This window comes from Tachypleus tridentatus, chromosome 12 (genome assembly GCF_004210375.1).
Source record: "Tachypleus tridentatus isolate NWPU-2018 chromosome 12, ASM421037v1, whole genome shotgun sequence".
In the NCBI taxonomy this organism is placed as follows: Eukaryota; Metazoa; Arthropoda; class Merostomata; order Xiphosura; family Limulidae; genus Tachypleus; species Tachypleus tridentatus.
The window spans coordinates 10,000,001-10,019,255 of NC_134836.1; the positions used below are offsets into that span (position 1 = coordinate 10,000,001).

At 30.9% G+C, this 19,255-nt stretch overlaps 1 protein-coding gene across 2 annotated transcripts in view; it reads right to left on the reverse strand.

The window, feature by feature from the left end:
- PolD1 (DNA polymerase delta 1, catalytic subunit) overlaps nt 1-13,348 on the reverse strand; it is a 35,866-nt gene extending 22,518 nt beyond the window's left edge. Inside the window, exons 1-7 of one of the 2 annotated variants that reach the window (XM_076471443.1) lie at nt 13,272-13,348; nt 9,503-9,679; nt 6,488-6,777; nt 5,671-5,764; nt 2,360-2,531; nt 1,698-1,921; nt 804-970 (exon numbers count right to left, since the gene is read on the reverse strand). In XM_076471443.1, coding sequence (XP_076327558.1) covers nt 804-970; nt 1,698-1,921; nt 2,360-2,531; nt 5,671-5,764; nt 6,488-6,777; nt 9,503-9,665 — 1,110 coding nt within the window. In that variant the 5' untranslated portion in view covers nt 9,666-9,679; nt 13,272-13,348. Of the gene's footprint in view, nt 1-803; nt 971-1,697; nt 1,922-2,359; nt 2,532-5,670; nt 5,765-6,487; nt 6,778-9,502; nt 9,680-13,003; nt 13,144-13,271 lie in introns of those variants that run through there. The other variant, XM_076471442.1, reaches the window with a different exon arrangement.
- Nucleotides 13,349-19,255: the final 5,907 nt, after the last annotated feature.

The following is a 19,255-nucleotide window of genomic DNA, read 5'->3' on the forward strand; positions in this document are numbered from 1 at the left end:
CACACCTTGGTTACTGTAATAAATTATGACATTTCAATTTAGTTACTAAAACCAAAACTTTGAATAATGTTAAAGAAACCACATCACACACTCAGAAATACTAGCTCCAAAATCTTCAGATTTCATTAAGTAAAATCAAATTAATATAAGAAATGATATTAACTTAAAATCAGAAGTTCTAACTGAAATGTTTAAAAAAAATTGTATTTTTCTTTCTCTAAGTCAAGAAATTAAAAGTAAGAAAAACTACACTTATAATGAGAACTAAAAGTTTAAAATAGTAAGTGCAATAATCCCATATGTTGCTCTCCTATTGATCAAAAGCTTTAGTCTAAATGTTGATTGCACCATGCAACATAGGTGAACATAATATATGATAATGGATGTACGGATCGAAATTTCATTCAAGGCTTGGCATAAGCACAAAAATCTTTCTAGATATAGTGTGAGGTAATAGTTTTCAGTTATTTAGGGAGGTGACTATCATTTCTGAAAGTTCCTTTACTTCTTGTGGGCCTAACCACACATTGGTGTAAAAAATCATCCTTACATGTAATAATTATAGATAACTAAATGCAATTTAAGAGCAATAATACTCAAAACTTATAACTGAAAAACAAAACAATTTTTTACTAGATATGTTCAATAATGTTAAAAGATCCCACAATCTTAACAATTATGCAATGGTTGATCACTTCCATCTAAGTTACCATTTCGATACATCTTCAATAAGTACAAACTTTCTTTTATAATATATATGTTGTAAACCTAATGTATTCAAAGAACTTAAATTATTTTTTCACCTCAAGCATTTCATTCTCCTTCATGTATGACAGAACTTCAGAGCCAACAATTGGAGCACAACTATTCAAGGTGAAAACATTACGAATGAAAGGATCTTTCTCTCCTTGTCGTATAACCATGTTTGCAATCTGAATTACAGGGTCCTTTTCAGGCTCTGGAAAGATTCCTTTGAAAGAAACCAAATATTACTTGCATTTGAATCGGTTAACAAATGAATTATTAAAACGACCACAAGCAATTCATACTGACGTAAAATATAAATAACTGAGTAACACTCATAAATCTCAGTTGGTTATAACAAAAGAGAAAAAATATAATACTTAACCATAATGATTGTCTCAGTATCTAACTAAATTTAAAAAAAAAGGTGAAGCTATATACAAAGTTCTTTGAGCTATTTAAGTTAAATTGTAGCTTTTACAAACATTATAAAACAATGTAGCTTGATAAATTTATATGCAAAAACGGCTCGTTTGGGTTGAGAAAATATTTTACGTAGAAGAGCGAACAACGTTTCGACCTTCTTCGGTCATCGTCAGGTTCACAAAGAAAGAGGTAACTGACCGGAAAACATGTGGTTAACTTCCGGTCAGTTACCTCTTTCTTTGTGAACCTGACGATGACCGAAGAAGGTCGAAACGTTGTTCGCTCTTCTACGTAAAATATTTTCTCAACCCAAACGAGCCGTTTTTGCATATAAATTTCTCAACAAGTGGGTTTCTCGACATCACTGATTACGTAGCTTGATAATTTCAATCTACCTATACTTTTAAATACGATTCTTTATCCAACAAATTTTCTATAGGATGGTTTTGCAATGACTGTATTTTATTAGAAATATAACTTTGTCAAAATTGGAATTATTTTTTAGATTGTAAAAATAAAATTCTCACCTTTTCTACCAGCACATTCAATATCAAAGCTCAAAATCCTGAAGGGAGCAACTTTGGCCCATTCACCTTCTGGTGGATAACTGATAAAATTGTCCCATGCTACATCAACCTCAATCTGACAACGGGAAATAGGACTAGGTGCACTATCTTTGCTTCGAACTTGATATTTTCCTTGTGGCAGTTCAATCCAACTACATCCCACAATTTCAGTATCAACCATAAATCTATCAACCAAAGAAATATTCTACTGAAAAAATCCTCACTTGTGGTTGTGCACTGTTCAAATCATTAATTGTTTACAGTTAAAAATACATAACTACAAAATTTTCAATTAATAATTAATCAATAAATATGTTTCTAGGACATAAAAAAGTGTATACACATAATGTTCATATTTTTCTACCAATTTCAGTGAGAAACAAAATTTAAAAACTGGTTTGTTATGTCTACTTCATTTTAAAAAATATACATAAATATCAAACTTCACAGTTAAAAACATCTTGTATTATGTAAACTAAAATGATAAAATGTCATAAAAGCAGTCATGAGCCACATATTTAAGTGATACTTATTACTGCCACTGTGTTTTTAGAAACTTTATCCATATTTCACTATCATTGCAAAAGAAACAAGTAAATTATATAAAAGTATCATTTTTTTACCTAATTTCAAAGTCAATATTGCTCTCATATGGTTGGTATGCACGGCTACCATAAGGTGGCACGTTTACTACACCAGTTTCTAAGAGTCGCTTAGCAGGAGCTATAAGTCTTGGTAGAGCCACAGTGATTTTTAAAAATGGCACTTTCCTGTTTACATGGTACCCATATATACCTGTTAAGTATTAAAAGTTCTTTTTCCATAACAATAAACATTACAAATAAGACTACATATCTTTTACTATATCAATAATACATCTTCAAAAAGAAATACAAAACATATTGGCATAATCAGGGAAATTTGCATATCTATTTAGCACTGTAAATATAAAAAATAGATCTGAATTTTGTTTTTAACTTTTGAGTGAACCTATCGGTAAAGAATTTCGAGATTCAAATTTAATACTCCCATAGCATTCTAATTTTGTTCCTAAAAATATCAGTCATACAAGTCTACTAAAGTTTGTGATTCTAAGATTTTTAAAATTTAAGGCATAAAAAGTATTACTTTATGATTTTTATTTTCCAATGACAGAACAAATCTTTAAAATATTATACTTATTTAAATATACCAATGTATGATACTAAACAAGTAACTTTTTCATTTAAAGTTGAGACATTACTCAAATTATTTATGACTAAAAGTCAGTACTTTACTCCTTATCAACTGAAACAAAAACAATCACAAACTCTAACATTCTATTCATGTTTTTTTGGTTTATATATTTAATTGACAAATTCACCTTCTTGGTTTCAATTTCTTCTCTTTGCTCTGTGCACAAAATTCTGTATAAGGAAACACAAACCTCAAACCTGTTAGACATTAGTCAGAATGTCTATCATTGTTTATTGCTTCTTTTTTCTTCATTATCTCAAGTCTTATAAGAATAACCATCAGAGCTGAGTGATTAACATCATTATCTATGAGCATCACTTATGTTGGTTAGTGCCATGTAAAATAACCAGTTGACTGAAATTACAATTATAGTGAGTTGTGAAACAAAAAATAATTGATCAGTCTTAGAATTTCTTTATTTTATTTATTATAACAATTCAAGTAACTGAAAAATTGTCATTATGATTTCTCACTATTTTCAATGAATATGAGTTTGTTCAATTTAAATAATTAGTGTCATGACATAAAAAATAATGAACTAATTGCAATTCTTCTTGATTATTCCAACTAAAAAGTCAAATAGAAAGTACCAATTTTTATTTCTCAAATTCTAATTTTTACATGTTTCTTATCAATTTGGGTTTGTTCAACTCTAAATTGAAGTAGCACAATGATTTAATTGAAATTGAGTCTTGAGTTCAATTCCTGTTGCCCCTAAATATGCTCCACTTTTCACCCATGCAAAAAGTTGTAATATTTGCTTCTGATTTATAGTAAAGCTTCTATTAATTCTACTGGATAGAGGGATGGAAACTGGCTGAGAGCAATGAGTGTCAACTCTTGGGATAGATTAGTGTTAGTCAAAGTACAAAACTGGTTCTTCTTCAACACCATGATAAGTTTTTAACTTACAATTGTGTAAATCTATTCTTTCATGCTGTATAAAATGTGAGATTACTGTTTTTATCGTTAGTTTTTAAATGTATAATTTGTATAACTGTATTATTTAAAGTCAAGTATGCTGTATATGTACTTTTTCTATATTGTAAATGCATAATATTTGTAACATCACAATTGTTACTTTTCTAAATTTCTATTCTAATGGAATTTGTGACACACAAGTGAACCAGTAGCAGTATTGTTTATCTACTTAGCCATGCTAACCTTTAAACCATGTGATAACTTAGACATATAAATCAATTTTCAATAAACAATAAGGAAATTGATAAATTAACATGGCATTAAAATTTGCAAGTATCAACTTTCTTGTTAATGTACAAAATAAAAACTAGATATAAAGTTTCTCCTACATTACTCTTTATATCATATAGAATATTATGAAGACACTCCATGAAGAAATGTGTATAAAGTTTACTATTGCAATATATTCCTCACAAGGTATATATAAAAAAACACAAAAAACAACACTTGCAATAACTAGCTGTATCCTCAAACAAAGAAAAAAATTAAACACTAAATGTTAAACCTTTTCTTTCAAAATTATCCAGAAGTCGTAACAGTAAGTTTATTGATTTTGCTCATTATTTTTGTGAAGATTATCTTTTTTGGTTTCATAACACAGAATTCTAAAAACATTATCCAATGGTATACCCAAATTACAACATTATTCTTCCCAATGTGTGTCTGAATTAACTGTTTTTATATGTAATGAACTTTCTTATTCAAAGAAATATCTTACTTTACATCTAGGTGTTAATAGATCTATCATACCAATGCTTTCCTGTGTTACAATCAAGAAGTGTACTCTCAGCCATTTAAAAATCATTTCAATTTATCGTACATCTTTTATAAAAATATATATAACTGATCTACTCTAGAACATTCACAAAAAATTTTGGAATTTATATATTAGTGTAAAATGGAAAAATTAACAGAACATTCATATTAATTCAGTTTAGCTACTCTGAAAATTATTTTATTAATTTGAATTTTGTTATTTATTTTTAAAAACTTGTAATTTATGAATATAATGTATGGTGCATGTTAATAAATGACAATTATATAAATAATTATTCATAGTTAAGAAGCAAATTTAAAATGATGCACATAAGATCAACTGTATTACTATTTCCATAATTATTGTAATTGAAAGTGTTTGGGCTTTTATGTATCAAAAACAAAATCTTTGTCTGTTAATCCATAAGCCTTATGTGAAGTAAATATACTGTAACAAGAATAAAGAACAAATAGGAAAATAAAAAAAACTGAAAATCTTAATCTAGATTTTCATAGAATGTTTTTAAAATATTATTTTTGTTAATGGTATGTAAAATGCATTGCAATTATGTTTAATAAAAACTCTCATTTTATATGGATGAGAAATTTCTAAACACTTCATCTTTGGAGCTTAGACATACTTTGATAATTTATTTTCTTTGTTGATCAATTCTTGTGTCTTTTGTAAATGATTAGTTGAATTTAGTTAATTAATGAATTTGATAAGTAAGCAATTACCAAATTCCACTAATCACCCAGCTCAGATAGACATATGCTGTAAATTTAAGTTATGACAGCAAATTAAGGTTGTGAGTAGCAAATGAAAATTCTATATTCTTTCAAACTCTAGGTTTTATTTAGTACAGAGCTACATTTTATTATAAGCTGACAATAAAATACTGAACAGGCCTTTTAATGGTGACAAGAAACTTGGATAAAAAATACAATTTAAGGTTCTTACTTTCTTTCATCACAATACTGACAGCTAATACTGCTTGGGAAATTCCCTCTTTGTTTGACCTCATGTCTGCTATAACCGTTTTGTTTAATACTTCCTGAAGAAAAATGTAACAAAATATAAAAAAATATTTGAAACCCATAAAGAAATCATTAATGGAAGTTCCATTATCACTAAATTAGGTAAAATATCAATGTTTAATTCATGCATTCTCCAGGCAACTTACTTGTAATCAAAAATATTTTGTTTTATGGGTAAGTAATAAGAATAATTCATGAAAACAACAAAACAGCAATCAAGACAAAATGAAACCTAACTTATCAAAAACATGTTAGGCCTGACAAGATGTCAAGATGATATTGTTAATACAAAGAAATACACAGGAACCAATGATGTTACAAGTGAATTGTTTACAGGCATTTTAAACAGAACCAGTGACTCATTTCTACAGAATAAAGTTGTAACTCTTCTTAACTTAAGATACTGAGAGACTAGCAACCAAATGTCAAGTGGACAAAATCGAGCATTTTCGACACCATCTGCTTTTCGCATTTAATTTCTTGCAATTTCGTTTAAAACAATGCATATTATATACCTAGGTATTACATGAAATAAAGTATCATAATAAATGTTTTGGGTGTAATGTGTTCAGGCATTGAAGTATTGTATAGTCTTGCACGTAATGCTTGAATGAAATTATTTAAAAACGCTCACGAATTATTCCTCAACCTAATAGATTAATATTAAGGCACTTATTTTAGATCTCAACGTCACATCAACTTGGATCAAAAGTTATTGATAATTCTAACTTTATCCTTACCTGAAATATTTGACAATGTTCAGTTTTAAAATCTGTTGGGGCTGGAATAAAGAAATAAGGAGTGAAACCATGAACGTGACACATGACACTGTATCCTTCCATTGTAATTCCAAACATTTGCATCACAGGCACAGAACCAATCTGGCTACCTGGCATGCCTGCAAGAGGGTGTCCAATGTAGTGTTCAATATCAAGCTGCTGGAAGACAAGGGAGTCTTTCTCAGGATGTAGTGGTGGTGGCATAGGACGAGACCATTTTGAACTAGTTGACAAATTTTCTGGGCCTTCTCCTTCAAAAAAAAAAAAAAAAATTTTCATTTATCCAAATTTTAAAGTATTCACAAAACAATCCTTCTCAAGTTTTACAATTATTCCTCTGTAGTTAGTTCTGTTGATCCCTAAGGCAGCAGCAGCTGGGAAAGGTAGTTAAAGGTTTTCAACTTGTCACAGAAGTTTAAATGTAAAACCTGTATCCTTTTATCTCTTAAATTATTTATTTTCATGAAATTATGCAATTTTACATTTGCAGGAACAATTTATAGGACTTTTGATTATGTATCAAACAAATGACCTACTAGGCACATGGTTTTGGCACACTACACATTACTTTTTGTAAGTAATGTATATGAAACCCAAATTATCATCAGAATGGCTTACAAAAAAACTTATTCATCAACCAAACAAATGATTTAAATTTTAACACATGGTTTTAGTGTTATACGATAAATAATGTGTATAAATAGCTAAATGCTTATCAGAGTGGATTGATCTTCAATAAGACATTAAGTCTGATATTAAAGACCTTTATGCCTATGTGATCAATAAAAAGAAATTAACAGAAACTAATTATACAGTACTGAGAAGTAAGAAAGTACAGCCTAAAACAGAAATGGTATCTTAGAGGTATAAAGAACTACACTCATTTTAAATCTGACAGATGCTTTTTCATCACAGACAAGGGATCACTTTGCATAACATCATATTTTCTTTAATGCTTATGATATATCTGTTTGGTTATTTCATCCTTTGAAACAATCTTTAAAGTGAAAACTTTATATTTTACTAAAATATGGTACACCTGTAACTACATTTCTAAATATAACACAACTAAACTTGTAAAAATTCATTCCAATTTCCACTAATGGTCTTCAGGTTACAATTAGATTTTTAAAACCTTTTAAAATTAATTTTTAAACTAATCATACAGACAACCAGAAGAGGAATAGACAAACAGAAGAGGATGCATTCTGAGAGATTTAATGCATACCTTCTATACATATCTCTTCATACCTTACAAGAAAGCTTATCTCCACATCAATTTTAGCAATTATATGGAGCTCAGTGATGGGTTGGTTGCAATGAAAAGTAACACAGCAACACATTAGCTATTTTTTTTTACTGTTTTATATATATATTAAAGGTTTTCTATCACAAGTATATGACATTCATATCACTAACCTCTGCACTGGCCCCATCCATTCACAAAATAATGACCATATAAATTATTTGTTATGCATTTTTTTGCAATTATTTGTTTGCATATCAAAATAATTATATAGTCACCAAATAATCAGATTTTACTATACAATGATCATAGTTATTATAAAGATCAAATCTGTTTCATGTTTTGTCATAATGGATACTGGACCAAAATTGGGACTGACATGAGCCATGCAGCACCAAACTAAGATGAAGCACATATTTTCCTATTCTTGATTATACCTTAACAAGTTTATAAAGAATCACTCATAATATAGTGTAAATGTTAGTTCTATGCTACGTATGTTTTTTCTTTGATGAGAATCTGGATTCACTGTGCTCTGGTAACCATGGAAATAGCAAGATAGCATGAATTTTAGTTTTATATATATAAATGTTATTTATTACAAAAAACATGCAGAGAAATTACAATTGTTTCTAATTTACAGTCTGACTCTAGACCAGATGCTGTTCATGTAAATACATTTGCAATTTAAAGTGCAATGTATGTAATATTTAGCTGCAATCCAAATGAACAAATGCCAGAAACGTTGAGAAATAATCATAGTTTACATAAATGTCCGAATGTAATATTAAAAGATTTAAATTACAAAAGCCAACAAGGAAAGGTGTGTGAAGACATGAGAGAAGAATTCAGGGAAAGGAGATGATTGAAATCCTCATTAGTGTGGCCAGGATTAAAGAATTCAGGAATCATGTATTTCACAAACAACAGTTAGAAGCAGGTCAACATGCTGATCTGCAAATTAAACATGTTGTTTATGGTTAAAGTGTCATAATAAGTTTCTTCTAGAACACAATGTTTTGTGTATTTCTGTTTAACCACAATGTATTAATAAACTTTCATCTTAAACTACAGAACTTTTTAATTCCTAATCACACCATAACTAATTATTAAATAACTTTTTTTTTTTTTTACTATGCTCATTGCTATTGGCACTTGTAGAATCTGACAAAATGTATTTTTCACAAACAGATTCATAACTGTGTGGTATATGCAATAAAGGTAAATGAGAAATGTTATATAAATACTCCAAAGAATGTTACCTCGTAATAAGTGTTTATATTATTTTTTAACTGGCTATACTATGTCTACTATTAAATTTGACAATATATATATTTATATTTTTCATAAAGGGGATGCTTTGCTTGAAAAACATCTGTGATACAACTAACCCAACCAAGAATTCCACATCAACTCTAAATATAAAAGAGAGAAAATAAGCTGTCACTTAAAGTATGATGGAGCTTTGTGTAAAAGTACACATTAAACTTAAAAATAGGACCCTTTTTGCACATAAGCCACTCGAATAATTTCAATTTTTAAACAAAACCCTCTGAGGCCTGCTTAAAATTTTACCACTTATGTATATGTGTGGGTGTATATACTTACACAATACAAAGAAGAACATCTTGAAGATGCATTCTATTATCAGAAGAAAACAAGTACAACCAAGTTTCCAGCAAATAATAAACCTTAATTTTTATTATCAAGAGTCAATACAATATACTAACCCTGTGATTCTCCACATTCAAGTTGTATTTCTTCTTCCACCGAATCCATTAATGCTAGCTCAGCCTCAAAGTTCGTAGGCTCATCTTCATCATCAATTCTTGAGCGTTTTTTACTCTGGCTAGACTGGAAACGGCCAGGGAAAGATTTCCGCTTTCCATTCATTATTGATCAAGACCCTAAATCATGTGAAAAATTATAATAAAAGATTTCACAAACATTCAATTTAATCATAAAAATAATTTGAAATATATTAACAAATAATAAAATTTGTACCATTAATTATTAGACCCATTAACTGACTACATTAAATTAATCAGTTAACCTCAAGAGGCTTAGAGTTTGAACAATAAAAAACAGTGATGATGGAAACACTAATTTCGGATTATTAATTATTGTAAGTGACAATTGAGTTAACCACCCTTCCACATACAGGTGTTCATCAACTAGAACTGGGTGATTTAATTGATAACATATAAATAATGATTATACAGTTTAATGTTGAAACTGCTTAATTAGAATTATTAAGTTGATTGTCACAAAAATAATCAACCAATAAACTTTAGATTTCTGACTTTTATTATTTTCAGTATTCCAATTATCCAAGAAATTAAAATATTATTACACTTTTTGGTCTTTAAGCACAAAACTACATAACAGATTACCTATACTCTTACAAATTTGTTACTTTTAAGTTTGTTCAACTTCAGTGATTTGGGACAAATGTGAGGTTCTTGGTCTTTGTTATAACAAAACTATTAAGGCTTTTTTCCACTGTCACTAATTTTAATATTCATCATAATAATAAGTGAGTTTGAGTGCACTTATTAATGCTTGTTGCCTACCTCTCCACAAATAACAATTTAGAGTTTATCACTATTTATACTGATTTTTTTTAACAATTGTATATTTCATATTGACAACCTTTATATTTATCACATTTGTTCTTGAAAACATTCACCAACTTTGCCTCCAGAACATCTCTATCATAAATTGTGTATAGAAATTTCTTCTTATATATTTAGTACAGTGTTTTTTGTATATTTTGTTGGGTCTCTTTGATTTATTATAATTTTTCAGCATTTACATTTTCAAATCCCTTGATAATGCTAAAGGTCTCTGTTATGCCTTCTCTTCTCCAGTGTAATTAGATTTAACCTCCTCCTTCTCTTTTCATATGCTCTATCCTTCAGCTCATGAACCAGTTTTGTAGCTGTTCTTTGCACTCTTTCCACGACATCAACTTTTTTTTTCTTTTTTTAAGTCTGATTACCAAGACTGTATAGCATACTCCAAATGTAGTCTTATGCAGGCTTTATTTAACATTAAAAATGTCTTAGCATCCAGAAACTTCAAGAAAGTTGTTATGATTCCAAGAGTTTGGCTGGTTATCCTGGTAATTTCTGATACAAGGCACAGGATTTAGGTCTAAAGAATATCCCTAAATCTTTCTCAGTATATGTAACAGCTTAATCCCATTCATGAAATAATCTTGCTTGGTATTACTTATTCCCTAATGAATAACACTGCATTATTCAATATTAAAATCCAATTAGATGGAAGGAGCAGCACCTACTGCCAACTTTTGTTGGTTCTTCTTAAACTGTTGAATATAAAAAAAGCACTGGCTGACAGCATCCATCTCCAACATGCTGGTATGTACCATCCTTAGAGCAATACTGTACTAATAAATTAAGAAGGCTGTCAAAATAACTGATTATCAAATACCACTCACTGACCAGCACTTGTATCCACTAAAAAAACAACTTGAAATACAGTTAACTGCACAAGTACCAGTAACAAAACTCACACTTATCAAAACTACATTAAAGCATCATCCATTTCGCTAATTTTTATTTCTGATTAACTTACTCTTAACTACAATAACTTCCAATAAATTAATCTCAGTATTATTAGAACATTAAATGGCATTCGTAAGATATATCTTTGCCCAGTCTCATCATTCAAATACTTATCAAGCTTTTCCTTAAACTTACTACATCCACCACATCCAGAAGTTTGCAAAAAAAATGAAACTTTCTTAGCTGAAGATGACTCCTACTGGTATGTTTTATATTTCTGTCTTGTAATCTTAACATGTAAATTAAAATGATAAACTCCCATGACAATCTTGAATACCTTAATCAGATCCCCTCTAACTTTCTTTATTTGAAATAGACTGTAACCTGTTCTCTCACAAGAAACTTTCCATTATAGCCTTCCTCTCAACCTTTTTTGAACAATTCACTGCCTTACTTAAGCCTCAACACTGAACGCAATACTCCAAATGAGGTCTAACTTTTGACCTATACAATGAAATTTTATTATCTTTGGGATTACATTCAGTAATTATGTGCATATATCCTAAAATCTCGCTGAAAATATCACAATGTTTGAACTGCTTAAGGATAAGAGATCAAACACCAAGATGCTTTATATTCATAACACTCTTAAGGTTATTCCAACCAAAATTATAATTTATATTAATATAACCTAAATGCATTATCTTGCATTTATTATAGTTAAAAGCCATAAATTATTTATCCACCAAATAACCTAAATCCTTTTGGCAGGTAATAACAGCATCCTCTTCAGTCAGCAACATCCAAGACCTTAAATATCATCATATAAATTTAAGTAATTTCCTAATTACTGCTTCATCTAACACTGAGGTCTGAGGTACCCTACTTTTGACATTAATCCAATGTGACTGAACTCCATTTTTAACACTTCTGCTTTTTTTTTTGGCATTTTTAATCCATGAAATCAACATATCCCTCCATACCTATAGGAATATTAAAAAAACAAAGATAAACCTATTCAGTAGCTTTAAAAGCATTTTTCTTGCCATCCCAATTATAACATATGACAAAGAATTTGTATTAATACTAGTAGTTACTTATTCAATTCCAATAGTAGTATTACAAGTATTCAGTTACTGTTAACAATTATTAGAAAATCATAATTTTATGCATACCATAAACTGTTAAACTAGTATATTAGTAATACTAGTTAATAGCAAGCCTACAGTATGAATTATCACAGTATCTCAGAACAGCTGGTATGGGTATTAACACTTTTACTGGTGGATTTCTCGTCATCATGAATGAATTTTCTCTGTTTTAACATTAGGAAACTATAAAGTACGTCATATGATGTGTATATATATATATTATAATATTAACATGTATTGACAATGCTTATGAACTACTCTAAAATGTTAAATTAACATATAAATTTTGTACAATTAATATTTACTTAGTTCGTTAGTCTAAGTAAATATTCCAATTTAATTATGAAACATAACAACTACTAATACTAGTGATAGTACACTTAGTTACGCTTGATAATATTTATATCAAGCATACTACTTCTACTGCTAGTACTAGCGTGAGGTTATATTTGCTCGAAAATGAAGACCAGTTGCAAGCATTTTTATTAATAATTATAGTCACAACAATTTATAGCTTTTATATAATTTTGAGAATATTCAATTACCTTACCTCTCACAAATGTGAAATAAATGTTTAGATTTTACTAAAAGTTGAACTACTCTACTACACAAATTATTTCCATAATATTATACTATTAACAATAGGATACAACCAATCTAAGAAAAACTCCGCGCTTTCTAAAAACTGTATTGTAATTGGTCACATCCAACCAACGAAGACATAGCGTGTTGAGCATGCGCATTCATTTCTTTTATTTACTTATTTTTCTAGTGTTATTAAAGTAAAATTAAGTATTTTAATAAACACAATAGGTTACCTGTCTTCTGCCCATCATGCGTATCGAAACCTGAACTTTAAGTTGTAAGTTCGCAGACGTACCGCTGTGCTACTGGGAAACAAGTCTTTTGTTAATTAAAAGAAATATTTTATTTGTTATTGTACTTATTTGATAAATTTATTATTTTTCTAAGACACTTTCTACAAGGTATGTTATCATCAAAAGCCTTGTTTTGTTTTCAAATTTCATTTAGATTTTATAAAAAAAACTAGTGAGCTTATGCTCGACATTTACAGGGCCGCTATAATTCAGTTTTACTTACTGAAGTTTTATTTTCTTATTTCCAGTTTAATTACCATGATTATTGCTACTATAGTACACATTTAATTTACCTAACCAAGTTACGGATAAAAATTAGTAGGCCTACGTATGTACGTACTCTGACATAAATCAATGCCAGTTTTGGGACCGAAATGATTCATTTGGAATTTCGCACAAAGCTACTCGAGGGCTATCTGTGCTAGCCGTCCCTAATTTAGCAGTGTAAGACTAGAGGGAAGACAGCTAGTCATCACCACCCACCGCCAACTCTTGGGCTACTCTTTTACCAACGAATACCAACGACCGTAACATTATAACGCCCCCACGGCTGGGAGGGCGAGCATGTTTGGCGCGACTCGGGCGCGAACCCGCGCCCCTCAGATTACGAAGCGCACGCCTTAACGTGCTAGGCCATGCCAGGCCTATTGGAAGGACTATTGAATTATATTGGAATTGTGCATAAACTGGATTTTGTAACCGCGTGAGTTTTAAACATGCATGCACATGCACTGTATGTTGGCTAGTATATATATTTTGGTGAAATTAAATTAAATGAATAAACAAAATCATGAGGAAGGATTCAGTTAAAAACAGCAAACTCCAACCTCTGATTAATTATATTATAACCATAAAATATTCAAGCCATAAACCAAAACAGATTAACATTATTTTTTTTAAATACATTACACTTTTTTTTTTAAAAAAGGGATCCGAGGGTACAAGCTACAACGTGGGTTTATAAAATGAACGAAAGATGGCTTCTTGGTATATGGTCTGATTTGAGTTTCGTGCAAAGCTAGTCGAGGGCTATTGGCGCTAGCCGTCCCTAATTTAGCGGTGTAAGACTAGATGGAAAGCAGCTATTCATCACTACCCACTGCCAATTCTTGGGCTACTCTTTTACCAACGAATAGTGGGATTGACCGTCACATTATAACGGCCCCACTGCTGAAATGGTGAGCAAGTTTGGTGTGAGGGGGATTCGAACCCGCGATCCTCAGATTACGAGTCGAGATCCTCAACCACCTAGCCATGCTGGGCCTCTTGGTATATGGAGCATGAACAGCAGATTTGTGTATAATGTACATAATCCACTACAAATATTTAATATATGTTTCAGGCGTGTGTGTGTGTTTTCTTATAGCAAAACCACATCGCGGCTATCTACTGAGTCCACCGAGGGGATTCGACCCCCTAATTTTAGCGTTGTAAGTCCGTAGACTTACCGCTGTACTAGCTGGGGACATGTATAAAGCATAAGCTCTTTTTCCTGTGATTTTTATAAATATATTATTTTTATTAAAACTTTTCATTGTAAATTTGTGGATTGTTTGTTTGTTTGTTTTTGAAATTCGCACAAAGCTGCTCGAGGGCTATCTGTGCTAGCGTCCCTAATTTAGCAGTGTAAGACTAGAGGGAAGGCAGCTAGTCATAACCACCCACCGCCAACTCTTGGGCTGCTCTTTTACCAACGAATAGTGGGATTTACCGTGACATTATAACGCCCCCACGGCTGAAAGGGCGAGCATGTTTGGCGCGATGAGGATGCGAACCCGCGACCCTCAGATTACGAGTCGCACGCCTTAACACGCTTGGCCATGCCGGGCCTAATTTGTGAATCAACTAAGAAAGACAAATCGAATTATGTCTTTAAATAATTTATGTGATTGAAGAGCGGTATAAACTATTACAACAAATATATTGTATAAAAATATAAGAACAATAAAATAAATTTTAATTTTAAAATTAATACATATAATGAAATAAATAGCTCCAGTACTATTAATTACATTGATTGTTAACAGGCGATTAAAACCAGCACTATAAAACAATATTGAACTTAATATAAAATTTATTTATTTCAATACTTGGCGGAATATGATGTTAAGGTATTGATTTATCGCCTTTTTCTCTTTTATGTATATATATATATATCATAAGCATAATTAAATATATATATATATATATATTGAGGGTGTATTAAAAGGATTTTGGATCATGACGCTCCCACATCTTGTCATGCTCTTATTTTACATCAGAGCATCTCAGAAATAACTTTGCGTCGTGTTTTCCGTCTCCAAAAGGCTCTATGGTAAGGCTGTCTTGTCCAAAACACGTTACGCTTTACTGTATTTTCCGTAAGCCATCTACAATACGAAGGAGAAAGTTTTCCAGCACTCTTTTCAACAGTTTGATCCAACAGAACTTGATTATTATGTCTTCTTACGGAATAGCATGAATACCAGTTTCACTCTCCAGATGCTTGAGGTATGAGACGATTGAGTTGATATATTGTCGAAATAACTTGTCCAGACGAAGATCCTTTTATTTATTATGTTGAATACTGTTGTCTGGGACAGGAGGACGATTTTTCCTACTGTCGTCTGTGTTACTGGATTCTCATCTGTATTAATCACGTACTATGGCTGAAGTATAGTTTGTTGCTGATTTCCTTATAAATGGTTCTAGTATCTCAGTTTCACCCATACTTCTTTGGTTTCAATGCCATTATATACTACGGATATATCCGTCTTAGAATAGATAAATTTTCGATCTGAGCACATCTTTATAATCTGAGAATATGAACATTTTGTGTCTGTTATATACCTTTCTTAAATGTGGTCATTTCTGACTGCATCACATTACGTACATAAATAGAAATAATTTCGAATTGTATTTCTGATATATTCTGTCCCACTAGGGTTGTCATGCTAATTGTTGATTTTTCTCTTCAAAATTATTTTAATATAATGACATCAATTCTCTACATATTTGTAGAAAAAGCTTCTTATTTATGTAAAATACAAAACAGGTAAAATGTGTTTACTCGGATGCATTTGGAAATAATTATAACAGAGAAAAGTATATAAATAATAGAAGGTAACACTAAAAGTTGTTTAAAGGTAAAGGCTTGCATGTCTTCCAGTGAGTATGTATGTGTTTTGATAACATACAGTGCAAAAAATATTTTTTTCTTTTTAACTATTGATACACATTAGTACACACACACACACATAGTGCTTTGCAAAAGTATTCACTCCTATCAAAAATCTCATATTTTGAAAAAATACAAATAATGTAAACAATGTTGTTAATGAGCTCGTTTTTATTCAAAACTCTAATGGTCCAATTTAACAGTGTTATATGTGAAGGAGGTTGAATATCAGAAAAAAAACCACCAAAGAAAATATATAAATTGATATCAAGTCAGCACTTGATGAAAGCATCTTTGGCAGCAATACTACTGTGAGTCTATCCTGATAAGTCTCTACCAGCTTTGCACAATGGGATGATGTCATTTTATTTCATTTTTCCTAGCAAAATTGCTCCCATTCTGACAATTTCGTTGGGGATCTTTGATGTAATGCAATTTTCAAGCCTCGCCATAAATTTTCTATTGTATTCAAATCAAGATTTTGACTGGGATACTCACTTTCTTCTTTTGAAATCAGTCTAGTGTGGCTTTGGCCTTGTGTTTCTAGTCATTGTTCTGCTGAAATGTAAATTTTTAACCCAGTTTTAGGTTCTTGGCTTACTCAAGCAGGTCTTCCTATAGGATTCACCTGTACATTGTACCATTCATCTTCCTCTCATTCTTGAGAAGCTTCTCAGTCTCTGCTTATGAAAAGTAGCCCTATAACATGATGTTGCTACCACCATACTTGACAGCTGAAATGGTGTTGACTGGGTAATGTGCTGTGTTAGATTTACGCCAGATGTAACGCTTTGAATTTAGACCAAAAAGCTCAATTTTTGTCTCATCTGACCACAAAACCTTCTGTCACATGTCTAAAGCATTATTTATATGCTTTGTCGTAAACTTCATACGAGATTTAAGATAATTATTTTTCAATAATAAATTCTTTCTTGCCACTCGCCCATATAGGCCAACTTTATGTAGGGACCAGGATATTGTCGAAGTATGAACAATGACTCCCATCTCAGACATGGAACTTTGCAAATATTTCAGAGCTACGATCGTCTTCATAAAGTTTCATGATTGTAAGCTCAGAAGACAACAAAATATGAAAACTTTGGATAGTGGTGAATACTTTTGCAAGGTACCGTATGTTAGTCATAATGTTTATATGGAGCAATCTTCAATACTTTTATATCTAAGGTATATTTGAGTAGTATTATTTATGACACAAATAGTGTAAAACCTGTTCTTTATAAATTTAGACTGTCTTTGTTATTGGTAAAACTACATAATGGGCTATTTATAGCTTTATAAGCCTTAAGCTTATGAGAGGATAATCAGACTGGTATAGCTAGGTACGAATAACGAAATGTTTGTATTATGAAAGAAAGGTACAGTTACATCTTCTCAGAATAGCACGTTTAACCCTATTCAAACAAACGACACTTCAGTTACCTGCTCACAAAACGGCATGTTTAGTTCGACTGGACCTAAAGCTATCTCTTTTGCGTAATGAAAGAATAACGTGTTTATTCCTAATCAGCCAAAGGCTACCTATTTCGGGTGTTCACTGAATAGCATATTTATTTCCAATCAGCTAAAGGCACTGTCGGCTGTTCACTGAATAGTGTGTTTACTTCTACTCATCGAAGCGCTTTTATGATAAAAAAAAAATGTTTGAGAGTTATTATTTTGTGTTTATTTTACTTTAAATGTTTTTATATATCTTACAGTGATATGATTTGTAAAATAAATAATGGTCATAATAGTAACAATTATTTTTATTTCTTTAAAATCAGAGTCTATAAATAAAACGATTTTACTTCAGGGACACAAATCTTTGCCTCCAGTTTGCAGTTTTGTTCGAACGGAAGATTAATTCCAAAAACAATGACAATGGATTTCAAAAATGTGGATTTGCTCTCTACTTAAAAAATCACTTGAGATTGTTTTGGGATTTTATGTTGTTTTCAGCTTATACTAAGTTTAGGTTTACTCAAGTTAGTCATTTACAATCAGATTCATTTGATGCTGATAATAAAATACACATTTTTGTAAAAAAACAAAACAAGAAAACTCCTTCTTCTGATACACTCTTAATGTTCTACCAACAACGAAAGTAATTCTGCCGATACTTTATGTGATACATTAACAAACATATTTCCAAATTCTCGCTTTGAACGTTTTCTCTTAAACGTTGATACTTGAACCGTTTGTTTGGTTTCCCTCGTAACTTCATAGCGAACTTTATGCTCTGCATCAACTGAGGCGAACTGAACCCTGGAATTTTGCGTGGGGACTCCACATCATTGTTAAAATTTAACTATGGAACTTGTTCTCTGGTGAAACAGCGATAAGACTACGTATTTATAACGCTAAAATTAGGGGGTATATTCCCCTTGGTTGACGCAGCAAATAGCTTGACATGGCTCTGCCATAAATATACCCACACTATGGAATTTCGTTTATAATACAGAAATCAAAAACAATAAGATGCTAAACTATCTAATATTTTAAGAACCAACAAGCATCGTTCTTATTTAGAAATATATATATATAAAGTCTTAGCAAGCTGCTGCACCTCAGTGGTATGTCTACGGACTTACAGCTCTAAAAACCGGGTTTCGATACCCGTGGTGGGCAAAACACAGATAGTCCTTTGTGTAGTTTTGCAATTAAATTAAAAAACAATGACAACAGCAAGCTGTTGTGATTAGGCCTAGTGCTGTACATTTAAGGTAATGTCGAGGTATATGTTTACTTCTTATAATAGGTTCGCCCA